Here is a 20084-nt window from a genome sequence, read left to right on the forward strand (position 1 = left end):
ATGGCTTACTGGTAACGGGGTTAACGGTTTAACGGACGGGGAACGGATTGAGATTTTTTTATTAACGGCTTATCGGTTTGGGGGCGGATTATTCAATTTTCTTAACGGATAATCCGTTAACCCGTTAAGAATATATATATATATATATATATATTCAAAATTTATTTTGATTTATATATATTAAATATAAAAAAAAAGACAAAAACCCTTGACTTTAGTTTTCAATTTCCAGTACTCTGTCTGTCTAGTGTCTAGGACTAACGTTACTTGCAGTGACCTGGAGCTAAAGCCAGTTGGTATATTATAAGTCAAGCTCATCGAAGCCAAAGAGTTGACTAATAAAGACATCATTGGGAAGTCTGATCCTTTTGTTGAGTTATTTATACGTCCACTACGCGATAGGACAAAGACCAGCAAAGTTATTGTAAGAGAGCTTCCATCTATTATTGTCCTTCTTAATTTATTTATCTCCTGATGAGGAATGTATAACGCCAGATTTTGTTTCCTTTGTTAAGGATAACTGTTTAAATCCGATCTGGAATGAGCACTTTAAGTTCATAGTTGAAGACATCTCCACTCAACATTTAACAATTAGAGTTTATGATGATGAAGGGATTCAGGCTGCTGAATTCATTGGTTGTGCTCGAATAGATTTGAAAGACCTTGAGCCCGGTAAAGTGAAGGATGTGTGGCTGAAACTGCTCTAGGATCTGGATATACAACGGGACAACAAAAACAGAGGATAGGTAAGAATATGTTGATATGTATGTCTGGTGTAATTTCGATTTGTGAATATGTATGATAGGCCGATAAACCGCCCAATAACCGCCCGATAAGAGCTAAACCGATACAAATCCGCCCGATATCTTATCGGGTGGCTAACGGATTAGTGCATTTAAAAGCCGATAACCGTTAAGCCAAACCGTTAAGAGTAATTAACCGCCCAATCCGCCCGATAAGCAACCCTAGGGATGAGGGTTTTTTTTTTTTTTTTGGGGGGGGGGGGGGCTCCCTATCCCTTTATGTAAATTAAAATGCTAGTTTTTAAAAAGAGAAATGAAAAGGAAAATGCAATTTGAAGAATAGCTACTGTAACTTTCAGTTCTGCTGGTTAAAGATGACTTAACAAGTTGTAGCCACTAAATTTTGTCATTATGCATTTACATTTAAGAACCAACTATTTCTGTCTCATACTAGGCCTGTTTCAGCCACTACTATTGACTACACTATAAGAAACATAACTGAAAGTTATAGTGGAGCATATTTACAGAGAAAGAGTGGCATATTCAGAAAGTGGTCTCTTTGTAGCAGAAACTTTAGCTAAGATCAACTTGTAGTTTGATTGACATGTATAACAGAGTAAGAATGGCGCCTTGTGGGAGTGGAGCATACCTAGCAACATTGGATCCGACCCACATGGCTACTACCACCAATACAACTACGCTACTGCTGGTTTTGCCACAGAGCCAACTTGCGAACGAAAGGCATAATGTAAGTAAAATACCACCTCTGCCTCCCAAGATCCATGCAAGTAGATAACCAATCTTGTATCCGGCGTCTAACTTTCGATCAAGCAAGGACATGAGGCTACTAAATGTCAAAGACAAACGAATACCTACGGTATACATTAGGAATAAAGAGAGAAATGCAGATCTGAGCACTTCCGTAAATGGACCTCTTTCTTCATCCGGAGTTTCTTCTTCAGACTCCTCATCTTTATCATAATACGAGGAGAAGTTTTCCCTTGTATGATATTGATACCTTTCCCAATATCTCTCTCTTCGCATTTTTCGTCTCAGATCAGCCCACCTATAGGTTCTTATGACATCGTCATATTCATATTCGTATTCCCAATCTCCCCCTAAAGGCCTGTCACTATTATCCTGATGTCGAAGAGCCTGATCATACTGACTTCTTGATGATTCATTGGATAATACCTGCCAAAACCAAACAGACTTCTCAGTGATGTTAAAAATTTAACAAAAAGGAATTTTGATTATGAACTAAAATTTATCACAAGCATCAGAAAAGGTGTAATGCACTGGCATAGTTTCATCAAAGGTCCAAAAGCTCAAAAGGCGAACCTATTGAAAACTGAAAAAATCAGGAAGACCAATCAAATAAAGGGAACAAAAAGAAAAGGGAAAAAATCTACCAAAAAGACCATACTATGAAGCAAAAACAGTTCAAAAAACTGTAAGGCCTCCTTTTTCTTAAATCTCAATTCTCTTCCTATCAGCCCTTCAACCAGTAATATAAGCTCAGCATCAGCTCTGACCTTCCATATAAGACTTTCTTAATCTGCCTCGTTATCCTCTGTTTTTATTTTTATTTTTTCAAATGAGCCTTTCTTTTCAGTCTCATTCATACAAACAGCCATTTATCAACCAAGCAGAATGCCTTAACTGCACTTGTTCCCTCCTTGAAGGTATCCTTACACACACCTTGACCTTTTCTCTGAGCAGAATTGTGCTCTATGACAGCACCCTATAACTCACAGGTCTAAGGTGATCTCTTTCAAACTTTCAATGTTCAGTTACACGTTCTGTAAAAAGCCTAGGGAAAACCCTGTTCAATACAATCCAAGGCTTGAATTGAATCTGAGCGCAGCCACTCAAAGATGTACAACAATTCCACTAGGTGGCTTCTCGACAAACACATTCATCAATAACGCGGTGCATTTGCTTGCAGTCCATTTTAGGAAAAAGAGATTACAGAATAGGCAACCCTCGAGGCCAACTTAATATCCAGATCCTGAACCAAGAAACAAATATTCCTCCTTCAAGTTCAAAATGACTGAGAAAAGTTCAATAGTAACAGTTGATCTGCGATAGCTCCATGCGTGATAAACCGGTAACTGAAGCCATTATTTGGTCTGCAATATACCAGATAAAAACTTCTTAATGCTATTTCTTAGGATACTTTGGACTACCTAGCATCAGGAGAACCTCAGAAACTACTGTGAAAGACTACCTTAACAAGAATTGCTATATCAATCTCCTGCTGCATCCCAGAGTCGATCATATCAGCATAGGAAATAAAAGTTGTACAACTGGTGCTGGAAATAGTGTGTGTGTGAAAAAGAGAGAGCAGGGTTGGAAATAGTGTGTACGTGGGTGGGTGGGGGTTGTGTGAGAGAGAGAGCATTACAAAAAAGTATAAACGGGAACGCTATGTAAGAAGATAAGTCCGAAAACTACCTCCTCTCTCTTTCTCTCTCTCTCTCTCTCCTCCCTCCCTCCCTCTCGATCGAGCAAGAGGTTTAAATGACAGCCTTAGCATATATAACAGCTTAAGATATGAATTCTAAGTTCTAGAAATAAAAAATAGATATGCCAAAAATCACGAAGGAGTGACTCACATCATATGCAAGATGGATTTTCTTGAAAACCTCTTCAGCTCCTGAATCCTTGCTAACATCAGGATGATACTGCATTTATGATGTGCAAATAATTGATAGAATAAGAGTCAGTAACAGAGCATTGATAATCTAATGCAAAGCTTTTTTCATATCACAAATGCACGAAAGGAAACTGGATTTCTTCACACCTATGTTGCGCAGACTCTTCAAAAGCCATGCAGCACCCGTGTCGACATGACATGGGTGTTGGTGTGGGATCTATACCAGATTTGGCCAGCTTACCTTGGGTACTTTGACTACATTCTATGACCGAGACGTATAGATTGATTGGATAATTGGTTTGACTCTCTCTCTCTATATATATATATATATATAAATTTTTTTTGCTAACTTACTACATGGTTGTAGTAGGTTAGTTTGTAAACATCTTTTGATTCTCCAATATACCCTTACAAACACATCTTCATTTCTTACAAGTGAGGACTTTATTGTCTTTCCACAACACTTTTATACTACCAAGAAATTCCACATCCAGGTCCTCACTTTCCCTCCCATTTTTCCAGCGAAGTTCCCCTCCAAATTTTATTCGCCGGCAACATCCTTTTCATTTCTTTCTCAGACGGGCCAGGACCAAAGAAGAGGCTTAGATTGCAACGAAATAATGGCATCACGGTCAAGTTTCAGTGGGGTTAGAATGATCTTTTTATTAAGTGCAAGAAATTACTGTTTCTGAGAAAAGATTTCTTTTTTTAAGCTTAAACAAATTATGACTGTATAGAGAAGAACTTCTCTAGGTTTATCGTTCCACAGGAAATGGTGAAAAACTAGAACTACGATGGAATGATGTGCTTGTGTAAATTCCTTGATAATGCTTGATGAATGAATCTTGCTTCTAGAATTTTATTCATTGAAATGAAGATGAGGAGTTTGCTGGAGAAAGAAATCGGCATGAGCAGTTGCCAGAAAAAGCAATGGGGTGGAGGGATTCGTGCAAAAGTCCAGTAGGGGTCCTAATAAGTTGGGTTTAATTGTTTAGAGATGAAATGGAGGAATTTTGATGAATTTCCAAAAAACTCCTTAAATTTAATTTGGTGGCAGCAAAAGTTCCAAGCTTTTAAATAACTTGTAACCATACAAGAAGTCTTTCCCTGTCTATGCCAACTAAAGTTTGAAACAAGAAGGCGAACCATACATACCACGGGCATGAAATATAGTTATCCATTCCTTTTTACCCTGAACCAAATATTCACATACTTGAAATGATATTTTGACAGATTGGCAAGACAAAGAAGCAGTTGCAACCACAATAATATCTCATAGGAAAGTTTGTCAATGGCAAACTCTGCTTGGAAGAAGGAAAAGAGGGACAAGAATTGGTTGAGGTGAATGCTGTTCTTTTCCTCCTATTGTTTATATAATTGGTTGGAAGGTAACTTACTTACATCCTACTTTCTGTCTCAGTCTCTTAACAATTTCCTTGATTCTCCTAAAATACCTTCTTTTATCCTCGTATATCCCATAAAACATGTATCCTACAAAGACATGATAGTACCTTGAGAGCAAGAAGACGATATGCCTTTTTTATATCAGCAGAAGAAGCATTGTGTGGCACACCAAGCACAGTATAGTGGTTCTGCAGGCCACCGCCGATAGCAGACGCTGAAATCCGTGTACGATGCTGAAAAATACCTACGCGCTTGCTAGGCCACGCCCATGGTCCAAAAGATAATTTCTGATTGGAGCTACCACCTTTATCAATGGTAGTGGGTGCCAACAAGAGATAGGTCTGCATGTTATGAACTGCTCTTATTTAGATTTGCATCGTTCCTTTGAGTTCTGTCTTGGCTGCAGAAATGGAAAAATGCAAAAGATTCAATCAAAGAACATTTTTGTGGCTAGCATCTTGACTCTAAGAAGTTATAGATAGTGGTGTCATAAGAGGGGATATGCCTTGCATGTTTTGACATTTTGTTTTCATTCAATACCTGCAGAATTGTTCTTTTATTTTTGTTGGATAAATTGTTTCCGTCTTATATCTTCATAATAAATCATTCTTTATCTCATAACTCCGCATACAGGTGGATTAAGAATGCTTGTGAGGATCACAGAGTGACCTGTATATTCGCATTATAGTTAAGCAACAAAAACTAGTATGCCTAAATCGCAAGCTCGCATTATAGTTAAAGATTTACAAAACAAAAACAAGTTGCATCATTTGTAGCATCTCTGACACAAATCCTCAGCTACCACGTATTTAGGGGATAGTAATCATTCTTCTAAAACCCACTTTAAGAATAAGACTAGACCACAATTTTATACTCCAAATTCTTCTAAAATAAAACTAGAGATTGTAAACCCTAAACGTCCTCAATTGTAATATGTTTCTAATTAAGGTAGAACAAGCTGCTTTGTGTAGAATTCAGCAGTATTAGTAAGAAATATCATAACTTTAACTTGATTAACCAAAATTTACATAGACAAACACCATCAAATTATGGTAAAAGGTAATGGGCTGTTTCCCCAATAAGCTTCAGACCATGAATATAAATACACATCATAATCAACATCGGATGGGGAAATAACAATTGAAACAAAAATATTGCAGCAAAACAAACACAAAATAGCAAGACTTACCAGTTGAAATCTCAAACAGGTGAAAATGGAGAAAACCCAGAAGACCGAAGGACAGTTGATGTGGAAATTTTTCTTTTTTCTTTCTCTTGTAATAATAAATAAATTAATAAGCGGGATTTTCCCTTTCTATTTTTTTTTCTCCCTTTTTCTCTTTTACTTCGATAAGCACTCGAGTCCAACCATATTAACATGTTTAATTGCATTTACATCATAATAACTTACATGCATAAAAGCAAAAAACAAAAAGTTACCTTACAGTTCAATGCTTAGTACAGTGTCTAAGGCTAAAAAGTTTTTTTCCCCCAAAGAAAGTTAGGACTAGTAATTGGTAGAAAAATAAATTGCAGAAACAGGGAAAGTAATAAATCGGCTTTGACCAGAAAAAAAATAAAAAATCAACTTTGATAGTGTAGTCACAGTTCTTTGAACATAGGTTAACGTTATAATATACTATGTGTCACACCTCCTTTTTGCGCGCCCGGCCCCGAAGGGTAAGAAATGCGCGGGTGGAGTTTTTCCAATTTAAGTGACAATATTCGAAATGGGATTATTTAGTTAATTCAGAGTCGCCACTTGGGAAAGGTTTGGCTTTTGGTGTCCCAAGTCACCGGTTTATCTTGAATCCCAAATCGAGGAAATTTTCGACTTTTCCAAATGAAGTCTGCGAACCAGAAATTCTAAGTAAGGAATTCTGTTGACCCGAGGGAAGGTGTTAGGCACCCTCGAATCCCGTAGTTCTAGCACGGTCGCTTAAATTGTTATAATGGCTAAATATCTGATTTAAATACATGTTGTGACTTATGTGCTTCTTATTAAATTTAAACCGCTTTTATTATTATCATTTATTTTTTATAGAATTGCAACATCGTGAAAATGTATCTCGAACTACGTTGCAATCAATGCACCCGTAATTGTTAAACACACTTCGACTCCATTGAGATTTGGATTCGGGTCACATCAATGTGCACCCGGGTTTAAGAATGTAATTTAATTAAGTCGCGCCTAAAGAGTCTAGCGCATTATTATTTTTGTAGGAAGCCATGAAATTCACTAAAATGGCCTATCCTGAATTCTAAATATTTATTATGATTGTTTATTGAGGGCCCCGCAATTTGCATTTTTATTTGGCGAGGCTCGCCTCTATTTTAGAAAGGATATCCTAAAGTGGCTACATTTCTAATGCATTTGTCCCTAAAACTGAAAGAAAAGGAACATGCTAATTTAATTATATGCTTTTGCCCAATCCGGATTCTTATCAATTTCTGATTAATTATTTACAAAGTGGAGAGATGTCATGACTTGTGAAACATGCTTTAAATTGGACAAAGAAGTTACATTCGAGATTGACCCAATGTTATACTTGCGTCCAAACATTTCTTGAATTGAATTTAACTAGACTTATTGAGGCTGAATTAAGGGAATTAACTACTATGTCTCATTATTTACGGGGATTCGAACGCGCTTCTATGCTGCCTAGCGGGTTCTGACGAAAGAAACTAAAATAAAACAGAACATCATTGTGTAAGGTGGAAGTATCCTATCCTATGCATATCATTATAGCTAAAACAAGAATCCGGTCAGTCACTATGTCAAATATTTGTACATTCTACGTACTACACCATTACTTAACTCATATCAACAAACAACTATACACTAAGATACAAGAGGCTAAAACTCAGTTAAGTATTAACTAACTAGATTTTTTTTGCTATTGAATTACACACTGATCAATTTATACGAAGAAATCAATAGACCATGAGCATTACAAACAGACATTTAAACTTCTTGGAACTCCTTTCATTTCATGCTTTCGAACTGTTACAGTTTACACCCACATAGGATTTGAAATGTGTACCTGGAATGCTGAAATGCAAAGAGGAAGAAGAGAATAACAGGGAAGATCAGCAGCAACAGGAATCAGAATAACAACAGCAATCGAAATAACACAGCAGAACAGATTCTATTGCAAGAAGTGGAGCTATAGTTGAAGAGAAAGCAGCCAAATGGAGCAGCACACAGTGTGGTGGAAACAAAAACTCCAGACAATCCAATTCCGAGATATACCAAATGCAACAAAACACTAACAATAATCTCGATTGAAACTTAGAAGAAGCAACACTGCCTAACACATTGACAACAGATGAACTTCAGCCAAACAAAACCAAGTTTCTGATTTCCTAATCTGTTTTATCTCATTCTTACTCTCTTTCTATTTCTGTATCTATGTGTATCTATGTATGTCTTTTTGCGCTCCCCTCTTTTTGATTCTCTCCCTATGTATGTCTGTGTGTGTATACCTCTCAGTGTGTATCACCCTCTCTCTCTTTCAAATTCTCCTCCTATCTCCCTCTCTGCTCCCCATCCGATGTCTTCCCCTTTTATAAGCCTTAACATTACCCCTTTTAACAGCCCGTTTAGAATATTACAACACCCCTCCCATGTGCCTTCCATTTTCAGATTCCAATTGGCTAATTAAGTATGAACAAAACCCATGATATTCCCTGGCAGACTCACTTTAAGTAATGTTTATTATCTCTGAGGTTAAGGTAGAGTATGGGCAGCAGAATGTAGTCTGACAGCATATGCTGTCAAACTATTTTAATTAAAAAGGACCTTTATGCACATGTTGTGCACAAATGCACATGACATCAATTCAGATTACAGTTACAGACCAAGCCTTAGGTTTCTGAAACCACATTAACAACTATAAGTAACTGAACTTAGTTCTTAATTGATTCAGGCAATGTTCAACAGAAGCAAATCGATTTATTTTTGTTCAGACAGTTGAAACTAATTGACGACACATGTCGACTCGACTATATTAGTTATAACACGTACAATCGACACCAAAATCAGACATTCAAAAGTATAGGACACATGATTCGAATTGTACTGACTAAACAGAATTGTGCTTCGAGGAATCAGTTAATCAGTACAAATTTGGAATTCAACTAATTGCACAACAAATACATACACACACACTACCAGAACAAGTAGAAGAAGATACTCAATCAAACAACAAAGGTTCAGGCAAAGTGGACAAGGCATAGTTGATAAAATTCGGGGACAACAACAAAAATAACAGCCTTTCAAACAAACATGGACTAATAGAACAAAGAAAAGAGAACAGAACTCACCTCAAATGCCGAAAAATCAAAACCTTAACTCGGACTCGGTCAGGCCTTTCTTAAGGCTGAACGGACTTTAATCGAAGTGTTTCTCAGATGAGAAACACTTCGATTAAGGTCCATTAGACCTTAATCCTTTAGTTTGAACAAGACACGGCCCATCGACGAGGAACCTTATGTTTCCAAAAATCAGATCTGGGATTCGTGCTTCCCTGGTCAGATTCGGACCAAACCAAGCATGGTTTGGTCACGAGGGGGGTCAGGTGAGTGTCTGGTGTGAAGCTAGGGTTAAACGGTGTAGATCGAGTTTTGACTCGAATCTTCAAATGAAGATTCGAGAAGGTGGGATGGGATTCGAACTACGTGGTTAGCAGATCCGTGTTCTGGATGGCAAGGGGGTTCTGTGGTGTTAAGGGTAGGGTCACCGGCGTCCATGCCGCCGGCTTTCATGGTGAAGGATACAGGGGCGGCTAGGGTTTGAAGGGGACGGGTTTGGTGAAGACGAAGGCTGGGGTGTTGGATAGGGGGGGCAGGGTATGGTAAATGGTTTATATAGTTAGTGGGTAGGTGGATCCTGGCCGTTGGATGAGATGCGATGAAGGGCCAGGATCCTTCAGCTTGAAGGAAACGGTGTCGTTTCATCTTTTAGAGGGTTTGGGTCGATCCGGGTGGAAACGGGTCGGGTTCCTTAGTGGGTTATGGGGAATCGATCTTGACCGTTGATCAATTTGAGATCAGCGGCCCAGATCAACCTGTATTAATACGACGTCGTTTGGACTCTCTGGGTGTTTAGCTGGTGTGGACCGGGCAGGCCTGGTTTTGGGCTGTTTGTTTGGGCCAATTTTAATAAATTGGCCCAATTCGGAAGAAGAAGATTTTTTTTATTATTATTATTTCTTTTTCTTCTTTATTTTAAAAACAAAACTAAGCAAAAAATCAAATTAAAATTAAATACACACTCAATACAATTATTTGCACACACACTAAAATATTTCAAAACAGGTAAAATCAAACAAAACAAAATCACGGACGAAGATGCCTATTTATGATTTTCTATTTAACGACCGGATTATGGCTCGAATTATGCATGACGCACACATTTTTTGTATTTTGTTTTAAATAATAAAAAAATAAAAATGGGCAAAAGTCACAAATAAATCAACAAAGTGCCGTACAGAAATCCAAAAATTGTACAGCAGGACCAAAAAACTTTTTTTTATTCTTTTGGAGCGATTGTCGCACAAAACAAAAATCACGTGCTCACAGCTGCCCCTCTTTGTTCGGAAATACGAAGAGTTTTCGTGCAAAGATAAAGTGAGCGTGTATGAGCGATTTTTGCCTATGAACTACTCCGTATGAAGCATGTTTTTTGAAAGATCTGACCGAATCTTGCTTCAAAGATTTCCTACATATCCTGGGCTAAACAGGAATCAGGTCAATGTAGTTCGGGAAGTTTTGGTAGCTGGGACTACCATGGGATTGCAATGCTTGTTGCTACTGCTGTTGCTGTTGTTGCTAAATTGGGTCTTAGCTGATTCTGCTTGTAGACTCCGATCTGAATCTTGATGCTTGCGAGTTGCGGCGACTTGTTTAATCTCTGGGATACTGAGTGAGACGCGATCGGCAGGGTTCAGGACCTTAATCAAATGTTGGAGTCAATCTGCCTTCCATTTACTCTACTATCTCGGGACATCTTTTTTTTTTCTTTTTCTTCTTTGATTCCGAGCTGGGACTCATCTAGTGGGTCATTTCGATCCATGTGGCTCGAGGTTAGACCTGCGGAAGAAAACAAACGAACGAAATTTTCTGCCCCAGTTTCACTAGGAAAATTTCGTTAATTATTCGCCAGGAAGTTCATAAAATTGATGAAGGAAGATAAAAATGCTCAGTTCAGGGTTGGAGCCCTAATACCGACTAGCTGGGAAATGTTCAGTTTAGGGTTTAAAACCCTAATGCCGAACAAAAGAAAAATTCAATTTAGGGTTTAAAACCCTAATGCTGACTAAAGGAAAAGTTCAGTTTAGGGTTTTAAAACCCTAATGCTGACTAAAAGAAAAATTCAGTTTAGGGTTTAAAACCCTAATGCTGGCTGAATGGAAAAAAGTTCAGTTTAGGGTTTAAAACCCTAATGCTGACTAAAGGAAAAATTCAGTTTAGGGTTTAAAACCCTAATGCTGATTGCATGGAAAAGCTCAGTTCAGGGTTTAAAACCCTAATGCTGGCTGAATGGAAAAAGTTCAGTTTAGGGTTTAAAACCCTAATGCTGACTAAAGAAAAAATTCAGTTTAGGGTTTAAAACCCTAATGCTGATTGCATGGAAAAGCTCAGTTTAGGGTTTAAAACCCTAATGCTGGCTGAAGGAAAAGCTCAGTTTGGGGTTTAAAACCCTAATGCTGGCTGAATGGGAAAAAGTTCAGTTTAGGGTTTAAAACCCTAATGCTGACTAAAGGAAAAATTCAGTTTAGGGTTTAAAACCCTAATGCTGATTGCATGGAAAAGCTCAGTTTAGGGTTTAAAACCCTAATGCTGGCTGAAGGAAAAATTCAGTTTAGGGTTTAAAACCCTAATGCTGATTGCATGGAAAAGCTCAGTTTAGGGTTTAAAACCCTAATGCTGGCTGAAGGAAAAATTCAGTTTAGGGTTTAAAACCCTAATGCTGATTGCATGGAAAAGCTCAGTTTAGGGTTTAAAACCCTAATGCTGGCTGAATGGGAAAAATTCAGTTTAGGGTTTAAAACCCTAATGCTGACTAAAAGGAAAAATCAGTTTAGGGTTTAAAACCCTAATGCTGATTGCATGAAAAAGCTCAGTTTAAGGTTTAAAACCCTAATGCTGGCTGAATGGGAAAAAGTTCAGTTTAGGGTTTAAAACCCTAATGTTGACTAAAAGAAAAAATCAGTTTAGGGTTTAAAACCCTAATGCTGATTGCATGAAAAGCTCAGTTTAGGGTTTAAAACCCTAATGCTGGCTGAATGGAAAAATCAGTTTAGGGTTTAAAACCCTAATGCTGATTGCATGGAAAGCTCAGTTTAGGGTTTAAAACCCTAATGCTGGCTGAATGGAAAAAGTTCAGTTTAGGGTTTAAAACCCTAATGCTGACTGGCTGGGGACAAAGTTCGAGAATACTAAACGATCTATTTCTGGGTTTTCTTGTTTTAGTAGAAGATAAAAGGGAGTTTCGTGGAAACTTACCTTTCGAGTGAATTCATCATTGCCAAAGTACTTCCTGTACCCGTGTACCTTCTTCTTTGGGCGACACCTGCTTCTTGCACGGTTGTCTTGGATTAGACCTGTTTCAACCTTTCAGACAAAGAATCATTTGTTAGTTCGGAAATGACGGTCGGTTTGGTGACCTTGATCGTTCCCAGTTGCTTTCTGGCGTCTTTATTTCTGTTGTGAAATTCCGCCATTGATTTGATTCGAATGGCGAAACCCTTTAGACTGCTCAGGCTTGTATTTCCAGATTCTGCGATGATTTGCCTCGTAATGCCTTTTTTTTATGTCCCGTTTTGCTTGGAGATTCTCGACGGGGATTTTATTGGAGGTAATCTGTGGGGATTTGTACAAAAGGAAGCTCTGCGGGGGAATATTTACAAAGTGGATTCTTTGTGTGGATTTTGTATAATGGGGCATGCTGGGTATTTGTTTCAAAACGAGTTTCCCAGGGTTTATTAGGGTAAGCTTGTTGGGGAATATTTACAAAGGGACTCGCTGGGGATGTGCTGAGGAAATTCCAACGGGGATTTTTTTTTTTCATATTGGGGAGACTCTGTGGGAGATTGTACAAAAGGAGAGACTCTGTGAGGATTTGTACAGAGGGAGACTCTGTGGGGATTTATCTGAAAGTGGACTTGCTGGGGGAAATTTCTCTTTTCCTCTTTACTTTAAACACCATCACACGTCATGATTCATCAGGCTCGAGCAATAGTAACAATGAAATGAGGCGTTTTCCTTCATGAAACGGGATTCCGTGCAAACAAACCTGCCACCTGCCCTTTCCGGTGTATCCTGAACTTGGGGTTAAAACATAAAAGAGATTCGAAAAGAAACAAAGAAAGGAGAAAACGAATCAGAAAAGGAGTGTCCTTTTCAGGACGAGAAAGACTTATCTGAGGAAGATAACGCTGGCTTTAAATGACATGACATGCTCTTTGGACTGGACGCCTGACCTTCCATGAACTTGCGTTTCTCTGAACCAGAACGGATCTGTGATTCCAAACCTGGTGGAACTTTGCCGAAACCCCCTTGGGGTGGAGTCATTCTTTTTCGGCCAACAGCGCCCTTTGCGGGTTTTCGCTGGCTGACCTCTCTCATTTCTCTTCATGTCATCGCTTGATAGCACTCTTTGTGAGTTTTTACTAAAACAAGCTCTCTCATTTTGGTTTCTCTACTCCCGTCGCCTCGTGGTGCCCGAAGGTTTTCACCGACGAGACTCTCTCATTTTATCTCTCTCAATTCAGAGTGTGCTGGTCTCCATTTGCGACGCTTATTGGTTTCCCACTATCTTTGGTAATTGATCTGAAAGCTTGTGCTTGGTAAAGAGAGGTAGATGATACTAACTTCTAAACTGCTCGACGTGCCCCGGTTTCAATTTCAGGGTGAATGGGATTTTATTGTTGGTGTGACTGAACCTCAGGGAGAGGCTGCCTACGTATCCTTTCGGAATCAAGTCAAACGTAGTTCAGGCCTCAATCAATGTTTTGTTTTGTTTTCTTTTTTTTTTACTTTTTTTTTGTTTTTCTTTTTTTTTTGTAAGTGGCTCAAAGGTTTGTAGAGAGAATTGGGTAGTGTTTGGGGAGTAGTGGGGAATAAAACTTTCGCCATTTTCAAATGTGTCAGGACCACTGGAGTATGATTTAGACGTAGTATCTCTTGACTGCATCTGCATTTACTGCTGTGTCGGGGTCATTTCCTTCGATATCACCTAAATACAATGCTCCTCTCGGCAATATCTTCCTTATGATGTATGGGCCTTTCCAATTTGGAGCAAACTTCCCTTTTGCTTCCTCATGATGCGGCAGAATACGCCTCAGTACCAATTGACCTACTTCGAAATTCCGGGGTCGGACTTTCTTGTTGTAAGCACGGGCCATCCTTCGTTGGTATAACTGTCCGTGACAAACTGCGGCCATTCGCTTTTCATCAATCAACGTCAATTGCTCTAACCGAGTCTTGACCCACTCGCTGTCCTCGATTTCTGCTTCGACAATGATTCGAAGCGAAGGAATTTCTACCTCTGCCGGTATTACAGCCTCGGTCCCATAAACCAAAAGATAAGGAGTCGCTCCCACCGATGTGCGTACCGTAGTGCGGTACCCCAACAATGCAAATGGTAACTGCTCATGCCACTGTCGGGAACTTTGGATGGTCTTCCTCAAAATCTTCTTGATGTTTTTGTTTGCCGCTTCCACAGCACCATTGGCCTTTGGCCGATAAGGCGTGGAATTCCTATGCGTTATCTTGAATTGCTCGCATACATCTCCCATCAAGTGACTGTTCAAGTTTGCTGCGTTATCTGTAATGATAGTCGCAGGAATACCGAAGCGACAGATAAGATTTGAGTGTACAAAATCCACCACAGCTTTCTTAGTGACCGACTTGAGAGTGACAGCCTCTACCCATTTTGTGAAGTAGTCTATGGCAACCAGTATAAACCTGTGTCCGTTCGAGGCCTTTGGTTCAATTGGTCCAATGACGTCCATGCCCCAGGCGACAAATGGCCAAGGTGCGGACATGGGATGCAGTTCCGTGGGAGGTGCATGAATCAAATCACCGTGCACCTGACACTGATGACACTTCCGAACGAAGCTAAAGCAATCCTTTTCCATGGTTATCCAGTAATAACCTGCTCGAAGGATTTTCTTCGCTAAGACATACCCGTTCATGTGAGGTCCGCTCACACCTGCGTGTACTTCGTGCATGATATTTCTCGCTTCCTCGATATCGACACATCTTAGGAGATTGAGGTCCGGGGTCCTCTTATATAACAATTCACCGCTCAGAAAGAAACCACTTGCATGTCGCCTGATGGTCCTCTTTTGATCTCCAGTAGCGTGCTCGGGGTATTCTTGTGTCTTCAGGAATTTCTTGATGTCATGGTACCAAGGCTGCGTATTTGATCCCGCCTCGGTTACATTGCAGTAACCGTGTCTTTCCTTGATTTGGATTTCCAAAGGATCGACGTGGGCGTTGCCCGGGTATGGTAGCATTGAAGCCAAAGTAGCAAGTGCATCTGCCAGTTCATTGTGACACCTCGGAATATACCTGAACTCTATTGATGTAAAGCGCTTGCTGAGGTCCTCCACATGTTGTCGGTATGGGATAAGTTTGACATCCCGAGTTTCCCATTCGCCTTGAGCTTGCCGGATGATCAGGTCAGAATCTCCCATAATCAGTAAGTCTTCGACATCCTGATCGATTGCCATATGCATGCCCATAATGCAGGCTTCATACTCAGCTGTATTATTTGTGCAAAAGAAACGCAGTCTAGCTGTGGCGGGATAATGCTGACCGGAAGGCGAGATCAAAATTGCCCCAATCCCTACACCCTTGGCGTTCACGGCTCCGTCAAAGAACATCTTCCAAACATGAGCTTCCTCCGAGATCACTTCTACGGTGTTTACTTCTTCATCTGGAAAGTAGGTATCCAATGGCTGGTATTCCTCATCGACCGGATTTTCGGCCAAATGATCTGCTAACGCCTGGGCTTTCATTGCCGTGCGAGTGACATAAACTATGTCAAATTCCGTAAGCAAGATCTGCCATTTAGCCAGTCTTCCAGTATGCATTGGTTTCTGAAATATATACTTCAAAGGATCCAACCTGCTTATGAGGAACGTAGTGTGGGCTTGGAGATAATGTCTCAGCTTTTGAGCAACCCATGTGAGAGCGCAGCATGTCCTTTCCAGCAGAGTGTATTTGGCCTCGTAGCCGGTGAATTTCTTGCTCAAGTAGTAGATTGCTTGCTCCTTCTTTCCGGTTACGTCGTGTTGCCCGAGGACGCAGCCGAAAGAGTTCTCCAAGACTGTTAGATACAAGAAAAGTGGCCTCCCCGGTTCTGGAGGGACCAAGACTGGGGGATTCGAAAGGTATTCTTTGACTTTATCAAAGGCTTCTTGACACTCAGTTGTCCATTTGATCGCTGCATCTTTCCTTAACAGCTTGAATATGGGCTCACACGTGCTTGTCAGCTGGGCAATAAACCGACTGATGTAATTCAACCTACCCAACAGACTCATCACGTCTTTCTTTGTTCTCGGGGGAGGTAGATCTCTGATGGATTTTATCTTAGTTGGATCTAGCTCGATTCCTCTCCTGCTTACGATGAAGCCCAGAAGTTTGCCCGACGGAACTCCGAAAGCGCATTTGGCTGGGTTTAGCTTCAAGTTATACTTCCTTAATCTCTCGAAGAATTTCCTCAAGTCTTGGATGTGATTATCCTGCGTCCTGGACTTGACTATCACATCGTCCACGTACACCTCTATTTCCTGATGCATCATGTCATGGAAAATGGCAGTCATGGCCCTCATGTAAGTAGCCCCCGCATTCTTCAAACCAAATGGCATGACCCGGTAACAGTAGGTGCCCCAAGGCGTGGTGAAGGCAGTTTTCTCGGCGTCCTCTTCATCCATCAATACCTGATGATACCCAGCATAACAATCTACAAAAGACTGTATCTCGTGTTTGGCGCAATTATCAACGAGGATGTGGATGTTGGGCAGCGGGAAATTATCTTTAGGACTTGCTCTGTTCAAATCTCGGTAATCTACACATACTCGAGTTTTCCCGTCCTTTTTTGGTACTGGAACCACATTCGCCAACCATGTTGTATATTGGACTACCCGAATCACTCCCGTTTTCAGTTGTTTGGTGATCTCCTCTTTAATCTTGTCACTGACCTCAGTTTTGAACTTTCGTTGCTTTTGTTGAACTGGAGGACAATCAGGATGAATCGGCAATTTATGAACCACTAGATCAACACCTAGCCCCGGCATGTCATCATATGACCAAGCAAACACGTCTTTAAATTCAAAAAGAAGTTGAATTATCGCCTCTCGCGTTTTCTTGTCCGTGTGAATGCTTATCTTGGTCTCCCGGATTTCTTCCGGGGTTCCTAAATTTACCGGTTCAGTGTCATTCAGATTTGGCTTAGGTTTATTCTCGAAATATTCCAACTCTCGGTTTATCTCCCTAAAAGCCTCTTCCGCATCATATTCTGGTTCTGGGTTCATTAATTCGCAGTTAAATAGCTCATTGTGATCTGGGCGTGAAGTCCGCAAGCATGTCATATTTAAAGCCGCATTATTAGGACTGAAAAGGAAGATGAAAGGAAAACTAATAAAAATCAGAACAAAGAAAGAATAGGGAAAGCAATGATGATTTTTTTTATTTTCTTTGGAAAGTTGGAAGACAACAATGTTTACAACTTAGGAATTCAAAACAACAATTGAAAGGAAGAAAACGCTCAAGTTATGTCCTGGAGATAACTTGTGACACAGGAAAGGTGGCAGGACAGGTCTACCCGGACTTCCGTCTAGTCGGGAATGGCGTGGCCTCCCAGTTTTGAAGTTTGGCGCTCGGCCCCATGTACAGCATCTCAGCAGTGCTTGTGCCTTCCCCTGGTTGAACCATGTGGACCTCGTAGAGCATCTCTCTCATCGCCCCACATATCTCCTCGATTTCCTCAGCTGTGAAGACCTCATCATCTTCTTCTTCAATGTACCTTGGCTTGATGAAAGTTGCATATAAATCCGGCAGCGGTTGAGGTAGCTTCCAACCCTCATTTCTCCTTTTCTTTGCCCATTCTTCGTCTGCTGGAGTAGGTTTGAAACCTAGTCCAAAAGGTTTCTTGGTGACTGGCAAGGTAATGGGTTCTGTTATTCCTTGGAGGGTTCGTCCAAGTCCTTTCCCTGGCCTAAATCCATGCCGGATCATTTCTTTGGCCACCATAACCGAGGCGTTAGACAAGAAAGGCTGGGGGCAGGGTATTCCCTCTTCGTGCTGCTCGGCTAGTACAATCTCAAAAGCTTGATAGACCGTATGTTCGCTCCCTTCTCTCGGTTCCAGATATGGGGTGGATGGGTCCCGATAAATAGCATGCTCATCTTCCCCATGGACCACGATCTCCCGGTCTTCGTACTCGAACTTCACCATCTGGTGAAGAGTGGAAGGCACGGCTCCTGCCGCATGGATCCAAGGTCTGCCAAGGAGAAAATTGTAGGATGTGTCCATGTCGATCACCTGGAAGGTTACTCGAAATTCGACTGGTCCTATGACCAACAACAGGTCTATTTCTCCCATGGTATCTCTCTTGATGCCGTCGAAAGCTCTTACGCAGACATTGTTGGGTCGGATTCTTCCGGTCCCAATTTCCATCCTTTGTAGCGTGGAAAGCGGGCAAATGTCAACACCTGATCCCCCATCCAACATTACCCGCTTGACATAGTAGACCTCGCATTTAACTGTTAAATGCAAAGCCTTGTTGTGTGCCGCTCCTTCCGGGGGTAGATCGTTCTTACTGAAAGAGATTTGGTTGACGGCGAAGAATCTTTCTATCATCCGCTCTAATTGCTCAACCGAGGTCTCAACTGGCACATATGCTTCATTCAGGGTCTTCAGTAAGATCTTTTGATGCTCGTCCGACCTCATCAATAATGATAGCATGGACACTTGCTCGGGGTACTTGCGCAGTTGATCTATTACTTCGTAATCCGGCATTTTCATTTGTTGGAAGAACACTTCCGCCTCTTCAACACTTACGGGCTTCTTTGGCGGGAAGCGCCTTTGTGTGGCGTTGTTCAGTTCTTGGGTGTTTGAATACCTTCCAATGAAAGTATTTTCTGGAAGTTCTCCCATGACCTCTTTACCTTTGTACATTACCAAAGTCTTTTGATAATTCCACGGCACTGTGGACGGGTTGGTCATTGGCTTTTGTGGCACGCGTCCGATAACCACTGGCTCATTCAGCCGAGGTGGTTGAATCGTCCCCCGGACCACATAGGCCCCTTTCGGCACGTACATAGGTTTTGTCTTTTTGATTCCGAAGTTCTGCGTCTTCTCAGCTCGACCTCGTGGTATGTAAAGAACTTCATCCTTTACCGGTACCACTTTCTTCTCCACATTCTTTTCAGGCACTTTCTTTATAGCTTTGACCTCTTCCCCCTTTTCTGGTTTCTGGTCCATTTCGGGCCTCTTCCCCGTGTCGACAATGGCAATTATAGCTTTCAAAGCAGGATCGAACTCTTTGTCTTCACAAATCATTCCGATCAGCGGCCCATTATTGTGAGCAGGTAATGGATTGTTAGTTACGTTCGGGATCTCCTCGTCCCTTAGCACTATTTTCCCTTGCTCTATCAAATTTTCGACCACTCTTTTCAACGACCAGTAGTCATTTGTATCATGTCCCTCGGCCCCTGAATGATAGGCGCATCTAACTCCGGCTTTGTAAGAAGGCGATGTTGGGTTTTGCCTTGTTTGAGGGATTGGTTGCAAGAAACCCAACTGGACCAGCTTTGGGAACAAAGTTGAGTATGGCTCACCGATGGGCGTGAAAGTCCGCCTTCTGGGTGGCTCCTGAGGGCGAAAGTTATTCTGTGGGGGTTGTGGGTTATAGTGGTTGCGGTATGGAGGCTGATTTCTGGGAGGTGGAGCTGGGCCTCGGTTGGCTTGTTGTGGTGGATGGTTATAAGGTTGGGCATTCATGACCATATAAGGTTGATGAGCATATGCCAAATTTGAGTGGGGGTAGTAGTGTTGTGGGGCTCTTTCCGGAAAATGGGGCCTGGGATGACGATACTCCCTTGCTTCAGAGGCTGCCATAGTCGTTTCTTCCTTCTTCTTCCCCCTCGTCGTTCCTCCGGACCCGCTTTGGACGGCCTGGGAGGTTGCCCTTATGGCTGCTTGACTCAGAATCCTACCTGTTTTCAAGCCATTTTCCACCATCTCTCCAATCTTGATCGCTT

The 20084-nt window shown here is 41.1% G+C and overlaps 1 protein-coding gene across 2 annotated transcripts; it reads right to left on the bottom strand.

Moving 5' to 3' along the window:
• Positions 1-1118: 1118 nt before the first annotated feature.
• Positions 1119-6111, bottom strand: LOC104224614 (uncharacterized). Of its 2 annotated transcripts, none has more exons than XM_009776296.2 (4): positions 5996-6111; positions 4914-5206; positions 3362-3430; positions 1119-1937 (listed from the first exon to the last, which is right to left on the bottom strand). In XM_009776296.2, exons 2-4 carry the CDS (start codon positions 5151-5153, stop codon positions 1317-1319), a joined length of 930 nt encoding a protein of 309 aa, XP_009774598.1. In that variant the 5' UTR covers positions 5154-5206; positions 5996-6111; the 3' UTR covers positions 1119-1316. The 2 variants fall into 2 exon arrangements, with proteins under 2 accessions (XP_009774598.1, XP_070021590.1); XM_070165489.1 differs by lacking the exon at positions 5996-6111 and adding an exon at positions 5347-5921.
• Positions 6112-20084: the final 13973 nt, after the last annotated feature.

This window comes from Nicotiana sylvestris, chromosome 12 (genome assembly GCF_000393655.2).
Source record: "Nicotiana sylvestris chromosome 12, ASM39365v2, whole genome shotgun sequence".
NCBI lineage: Eukaryota > Viridiplantae > Streptophyta > Magnoliopsida > Solanales > Solanaceae > Nicotiana > Nicotiana sylvestris.

What these genes read in the sequence shown, in the direction of transcription:
- LOC104224614 (XM_009776296.2), bottom strand. Translation starts at nt 5,153, where the DNA reads ATGCAGACCTATCTCTTGTTGGCACCCACTACCATTGATAAAGGTGGT. An exon ending in ATCGTCTTCTTGCTCTCAAG is followed by an intron (nt 3,431 to 4,913) that starts GTACTATCATGT and finishes TCATAAATGCAG; the next exon opens with TATCATCCTGATGTTAGCAA. An exon ending in AAATCCATCTTGCATATGAT is followed by an intron (nt 1,938 to 3,361) that starts GTGAGTCACTCC and finishes TGGTTTTGGCAG; the next exon opens with GTATTATCCAATGAATCATC.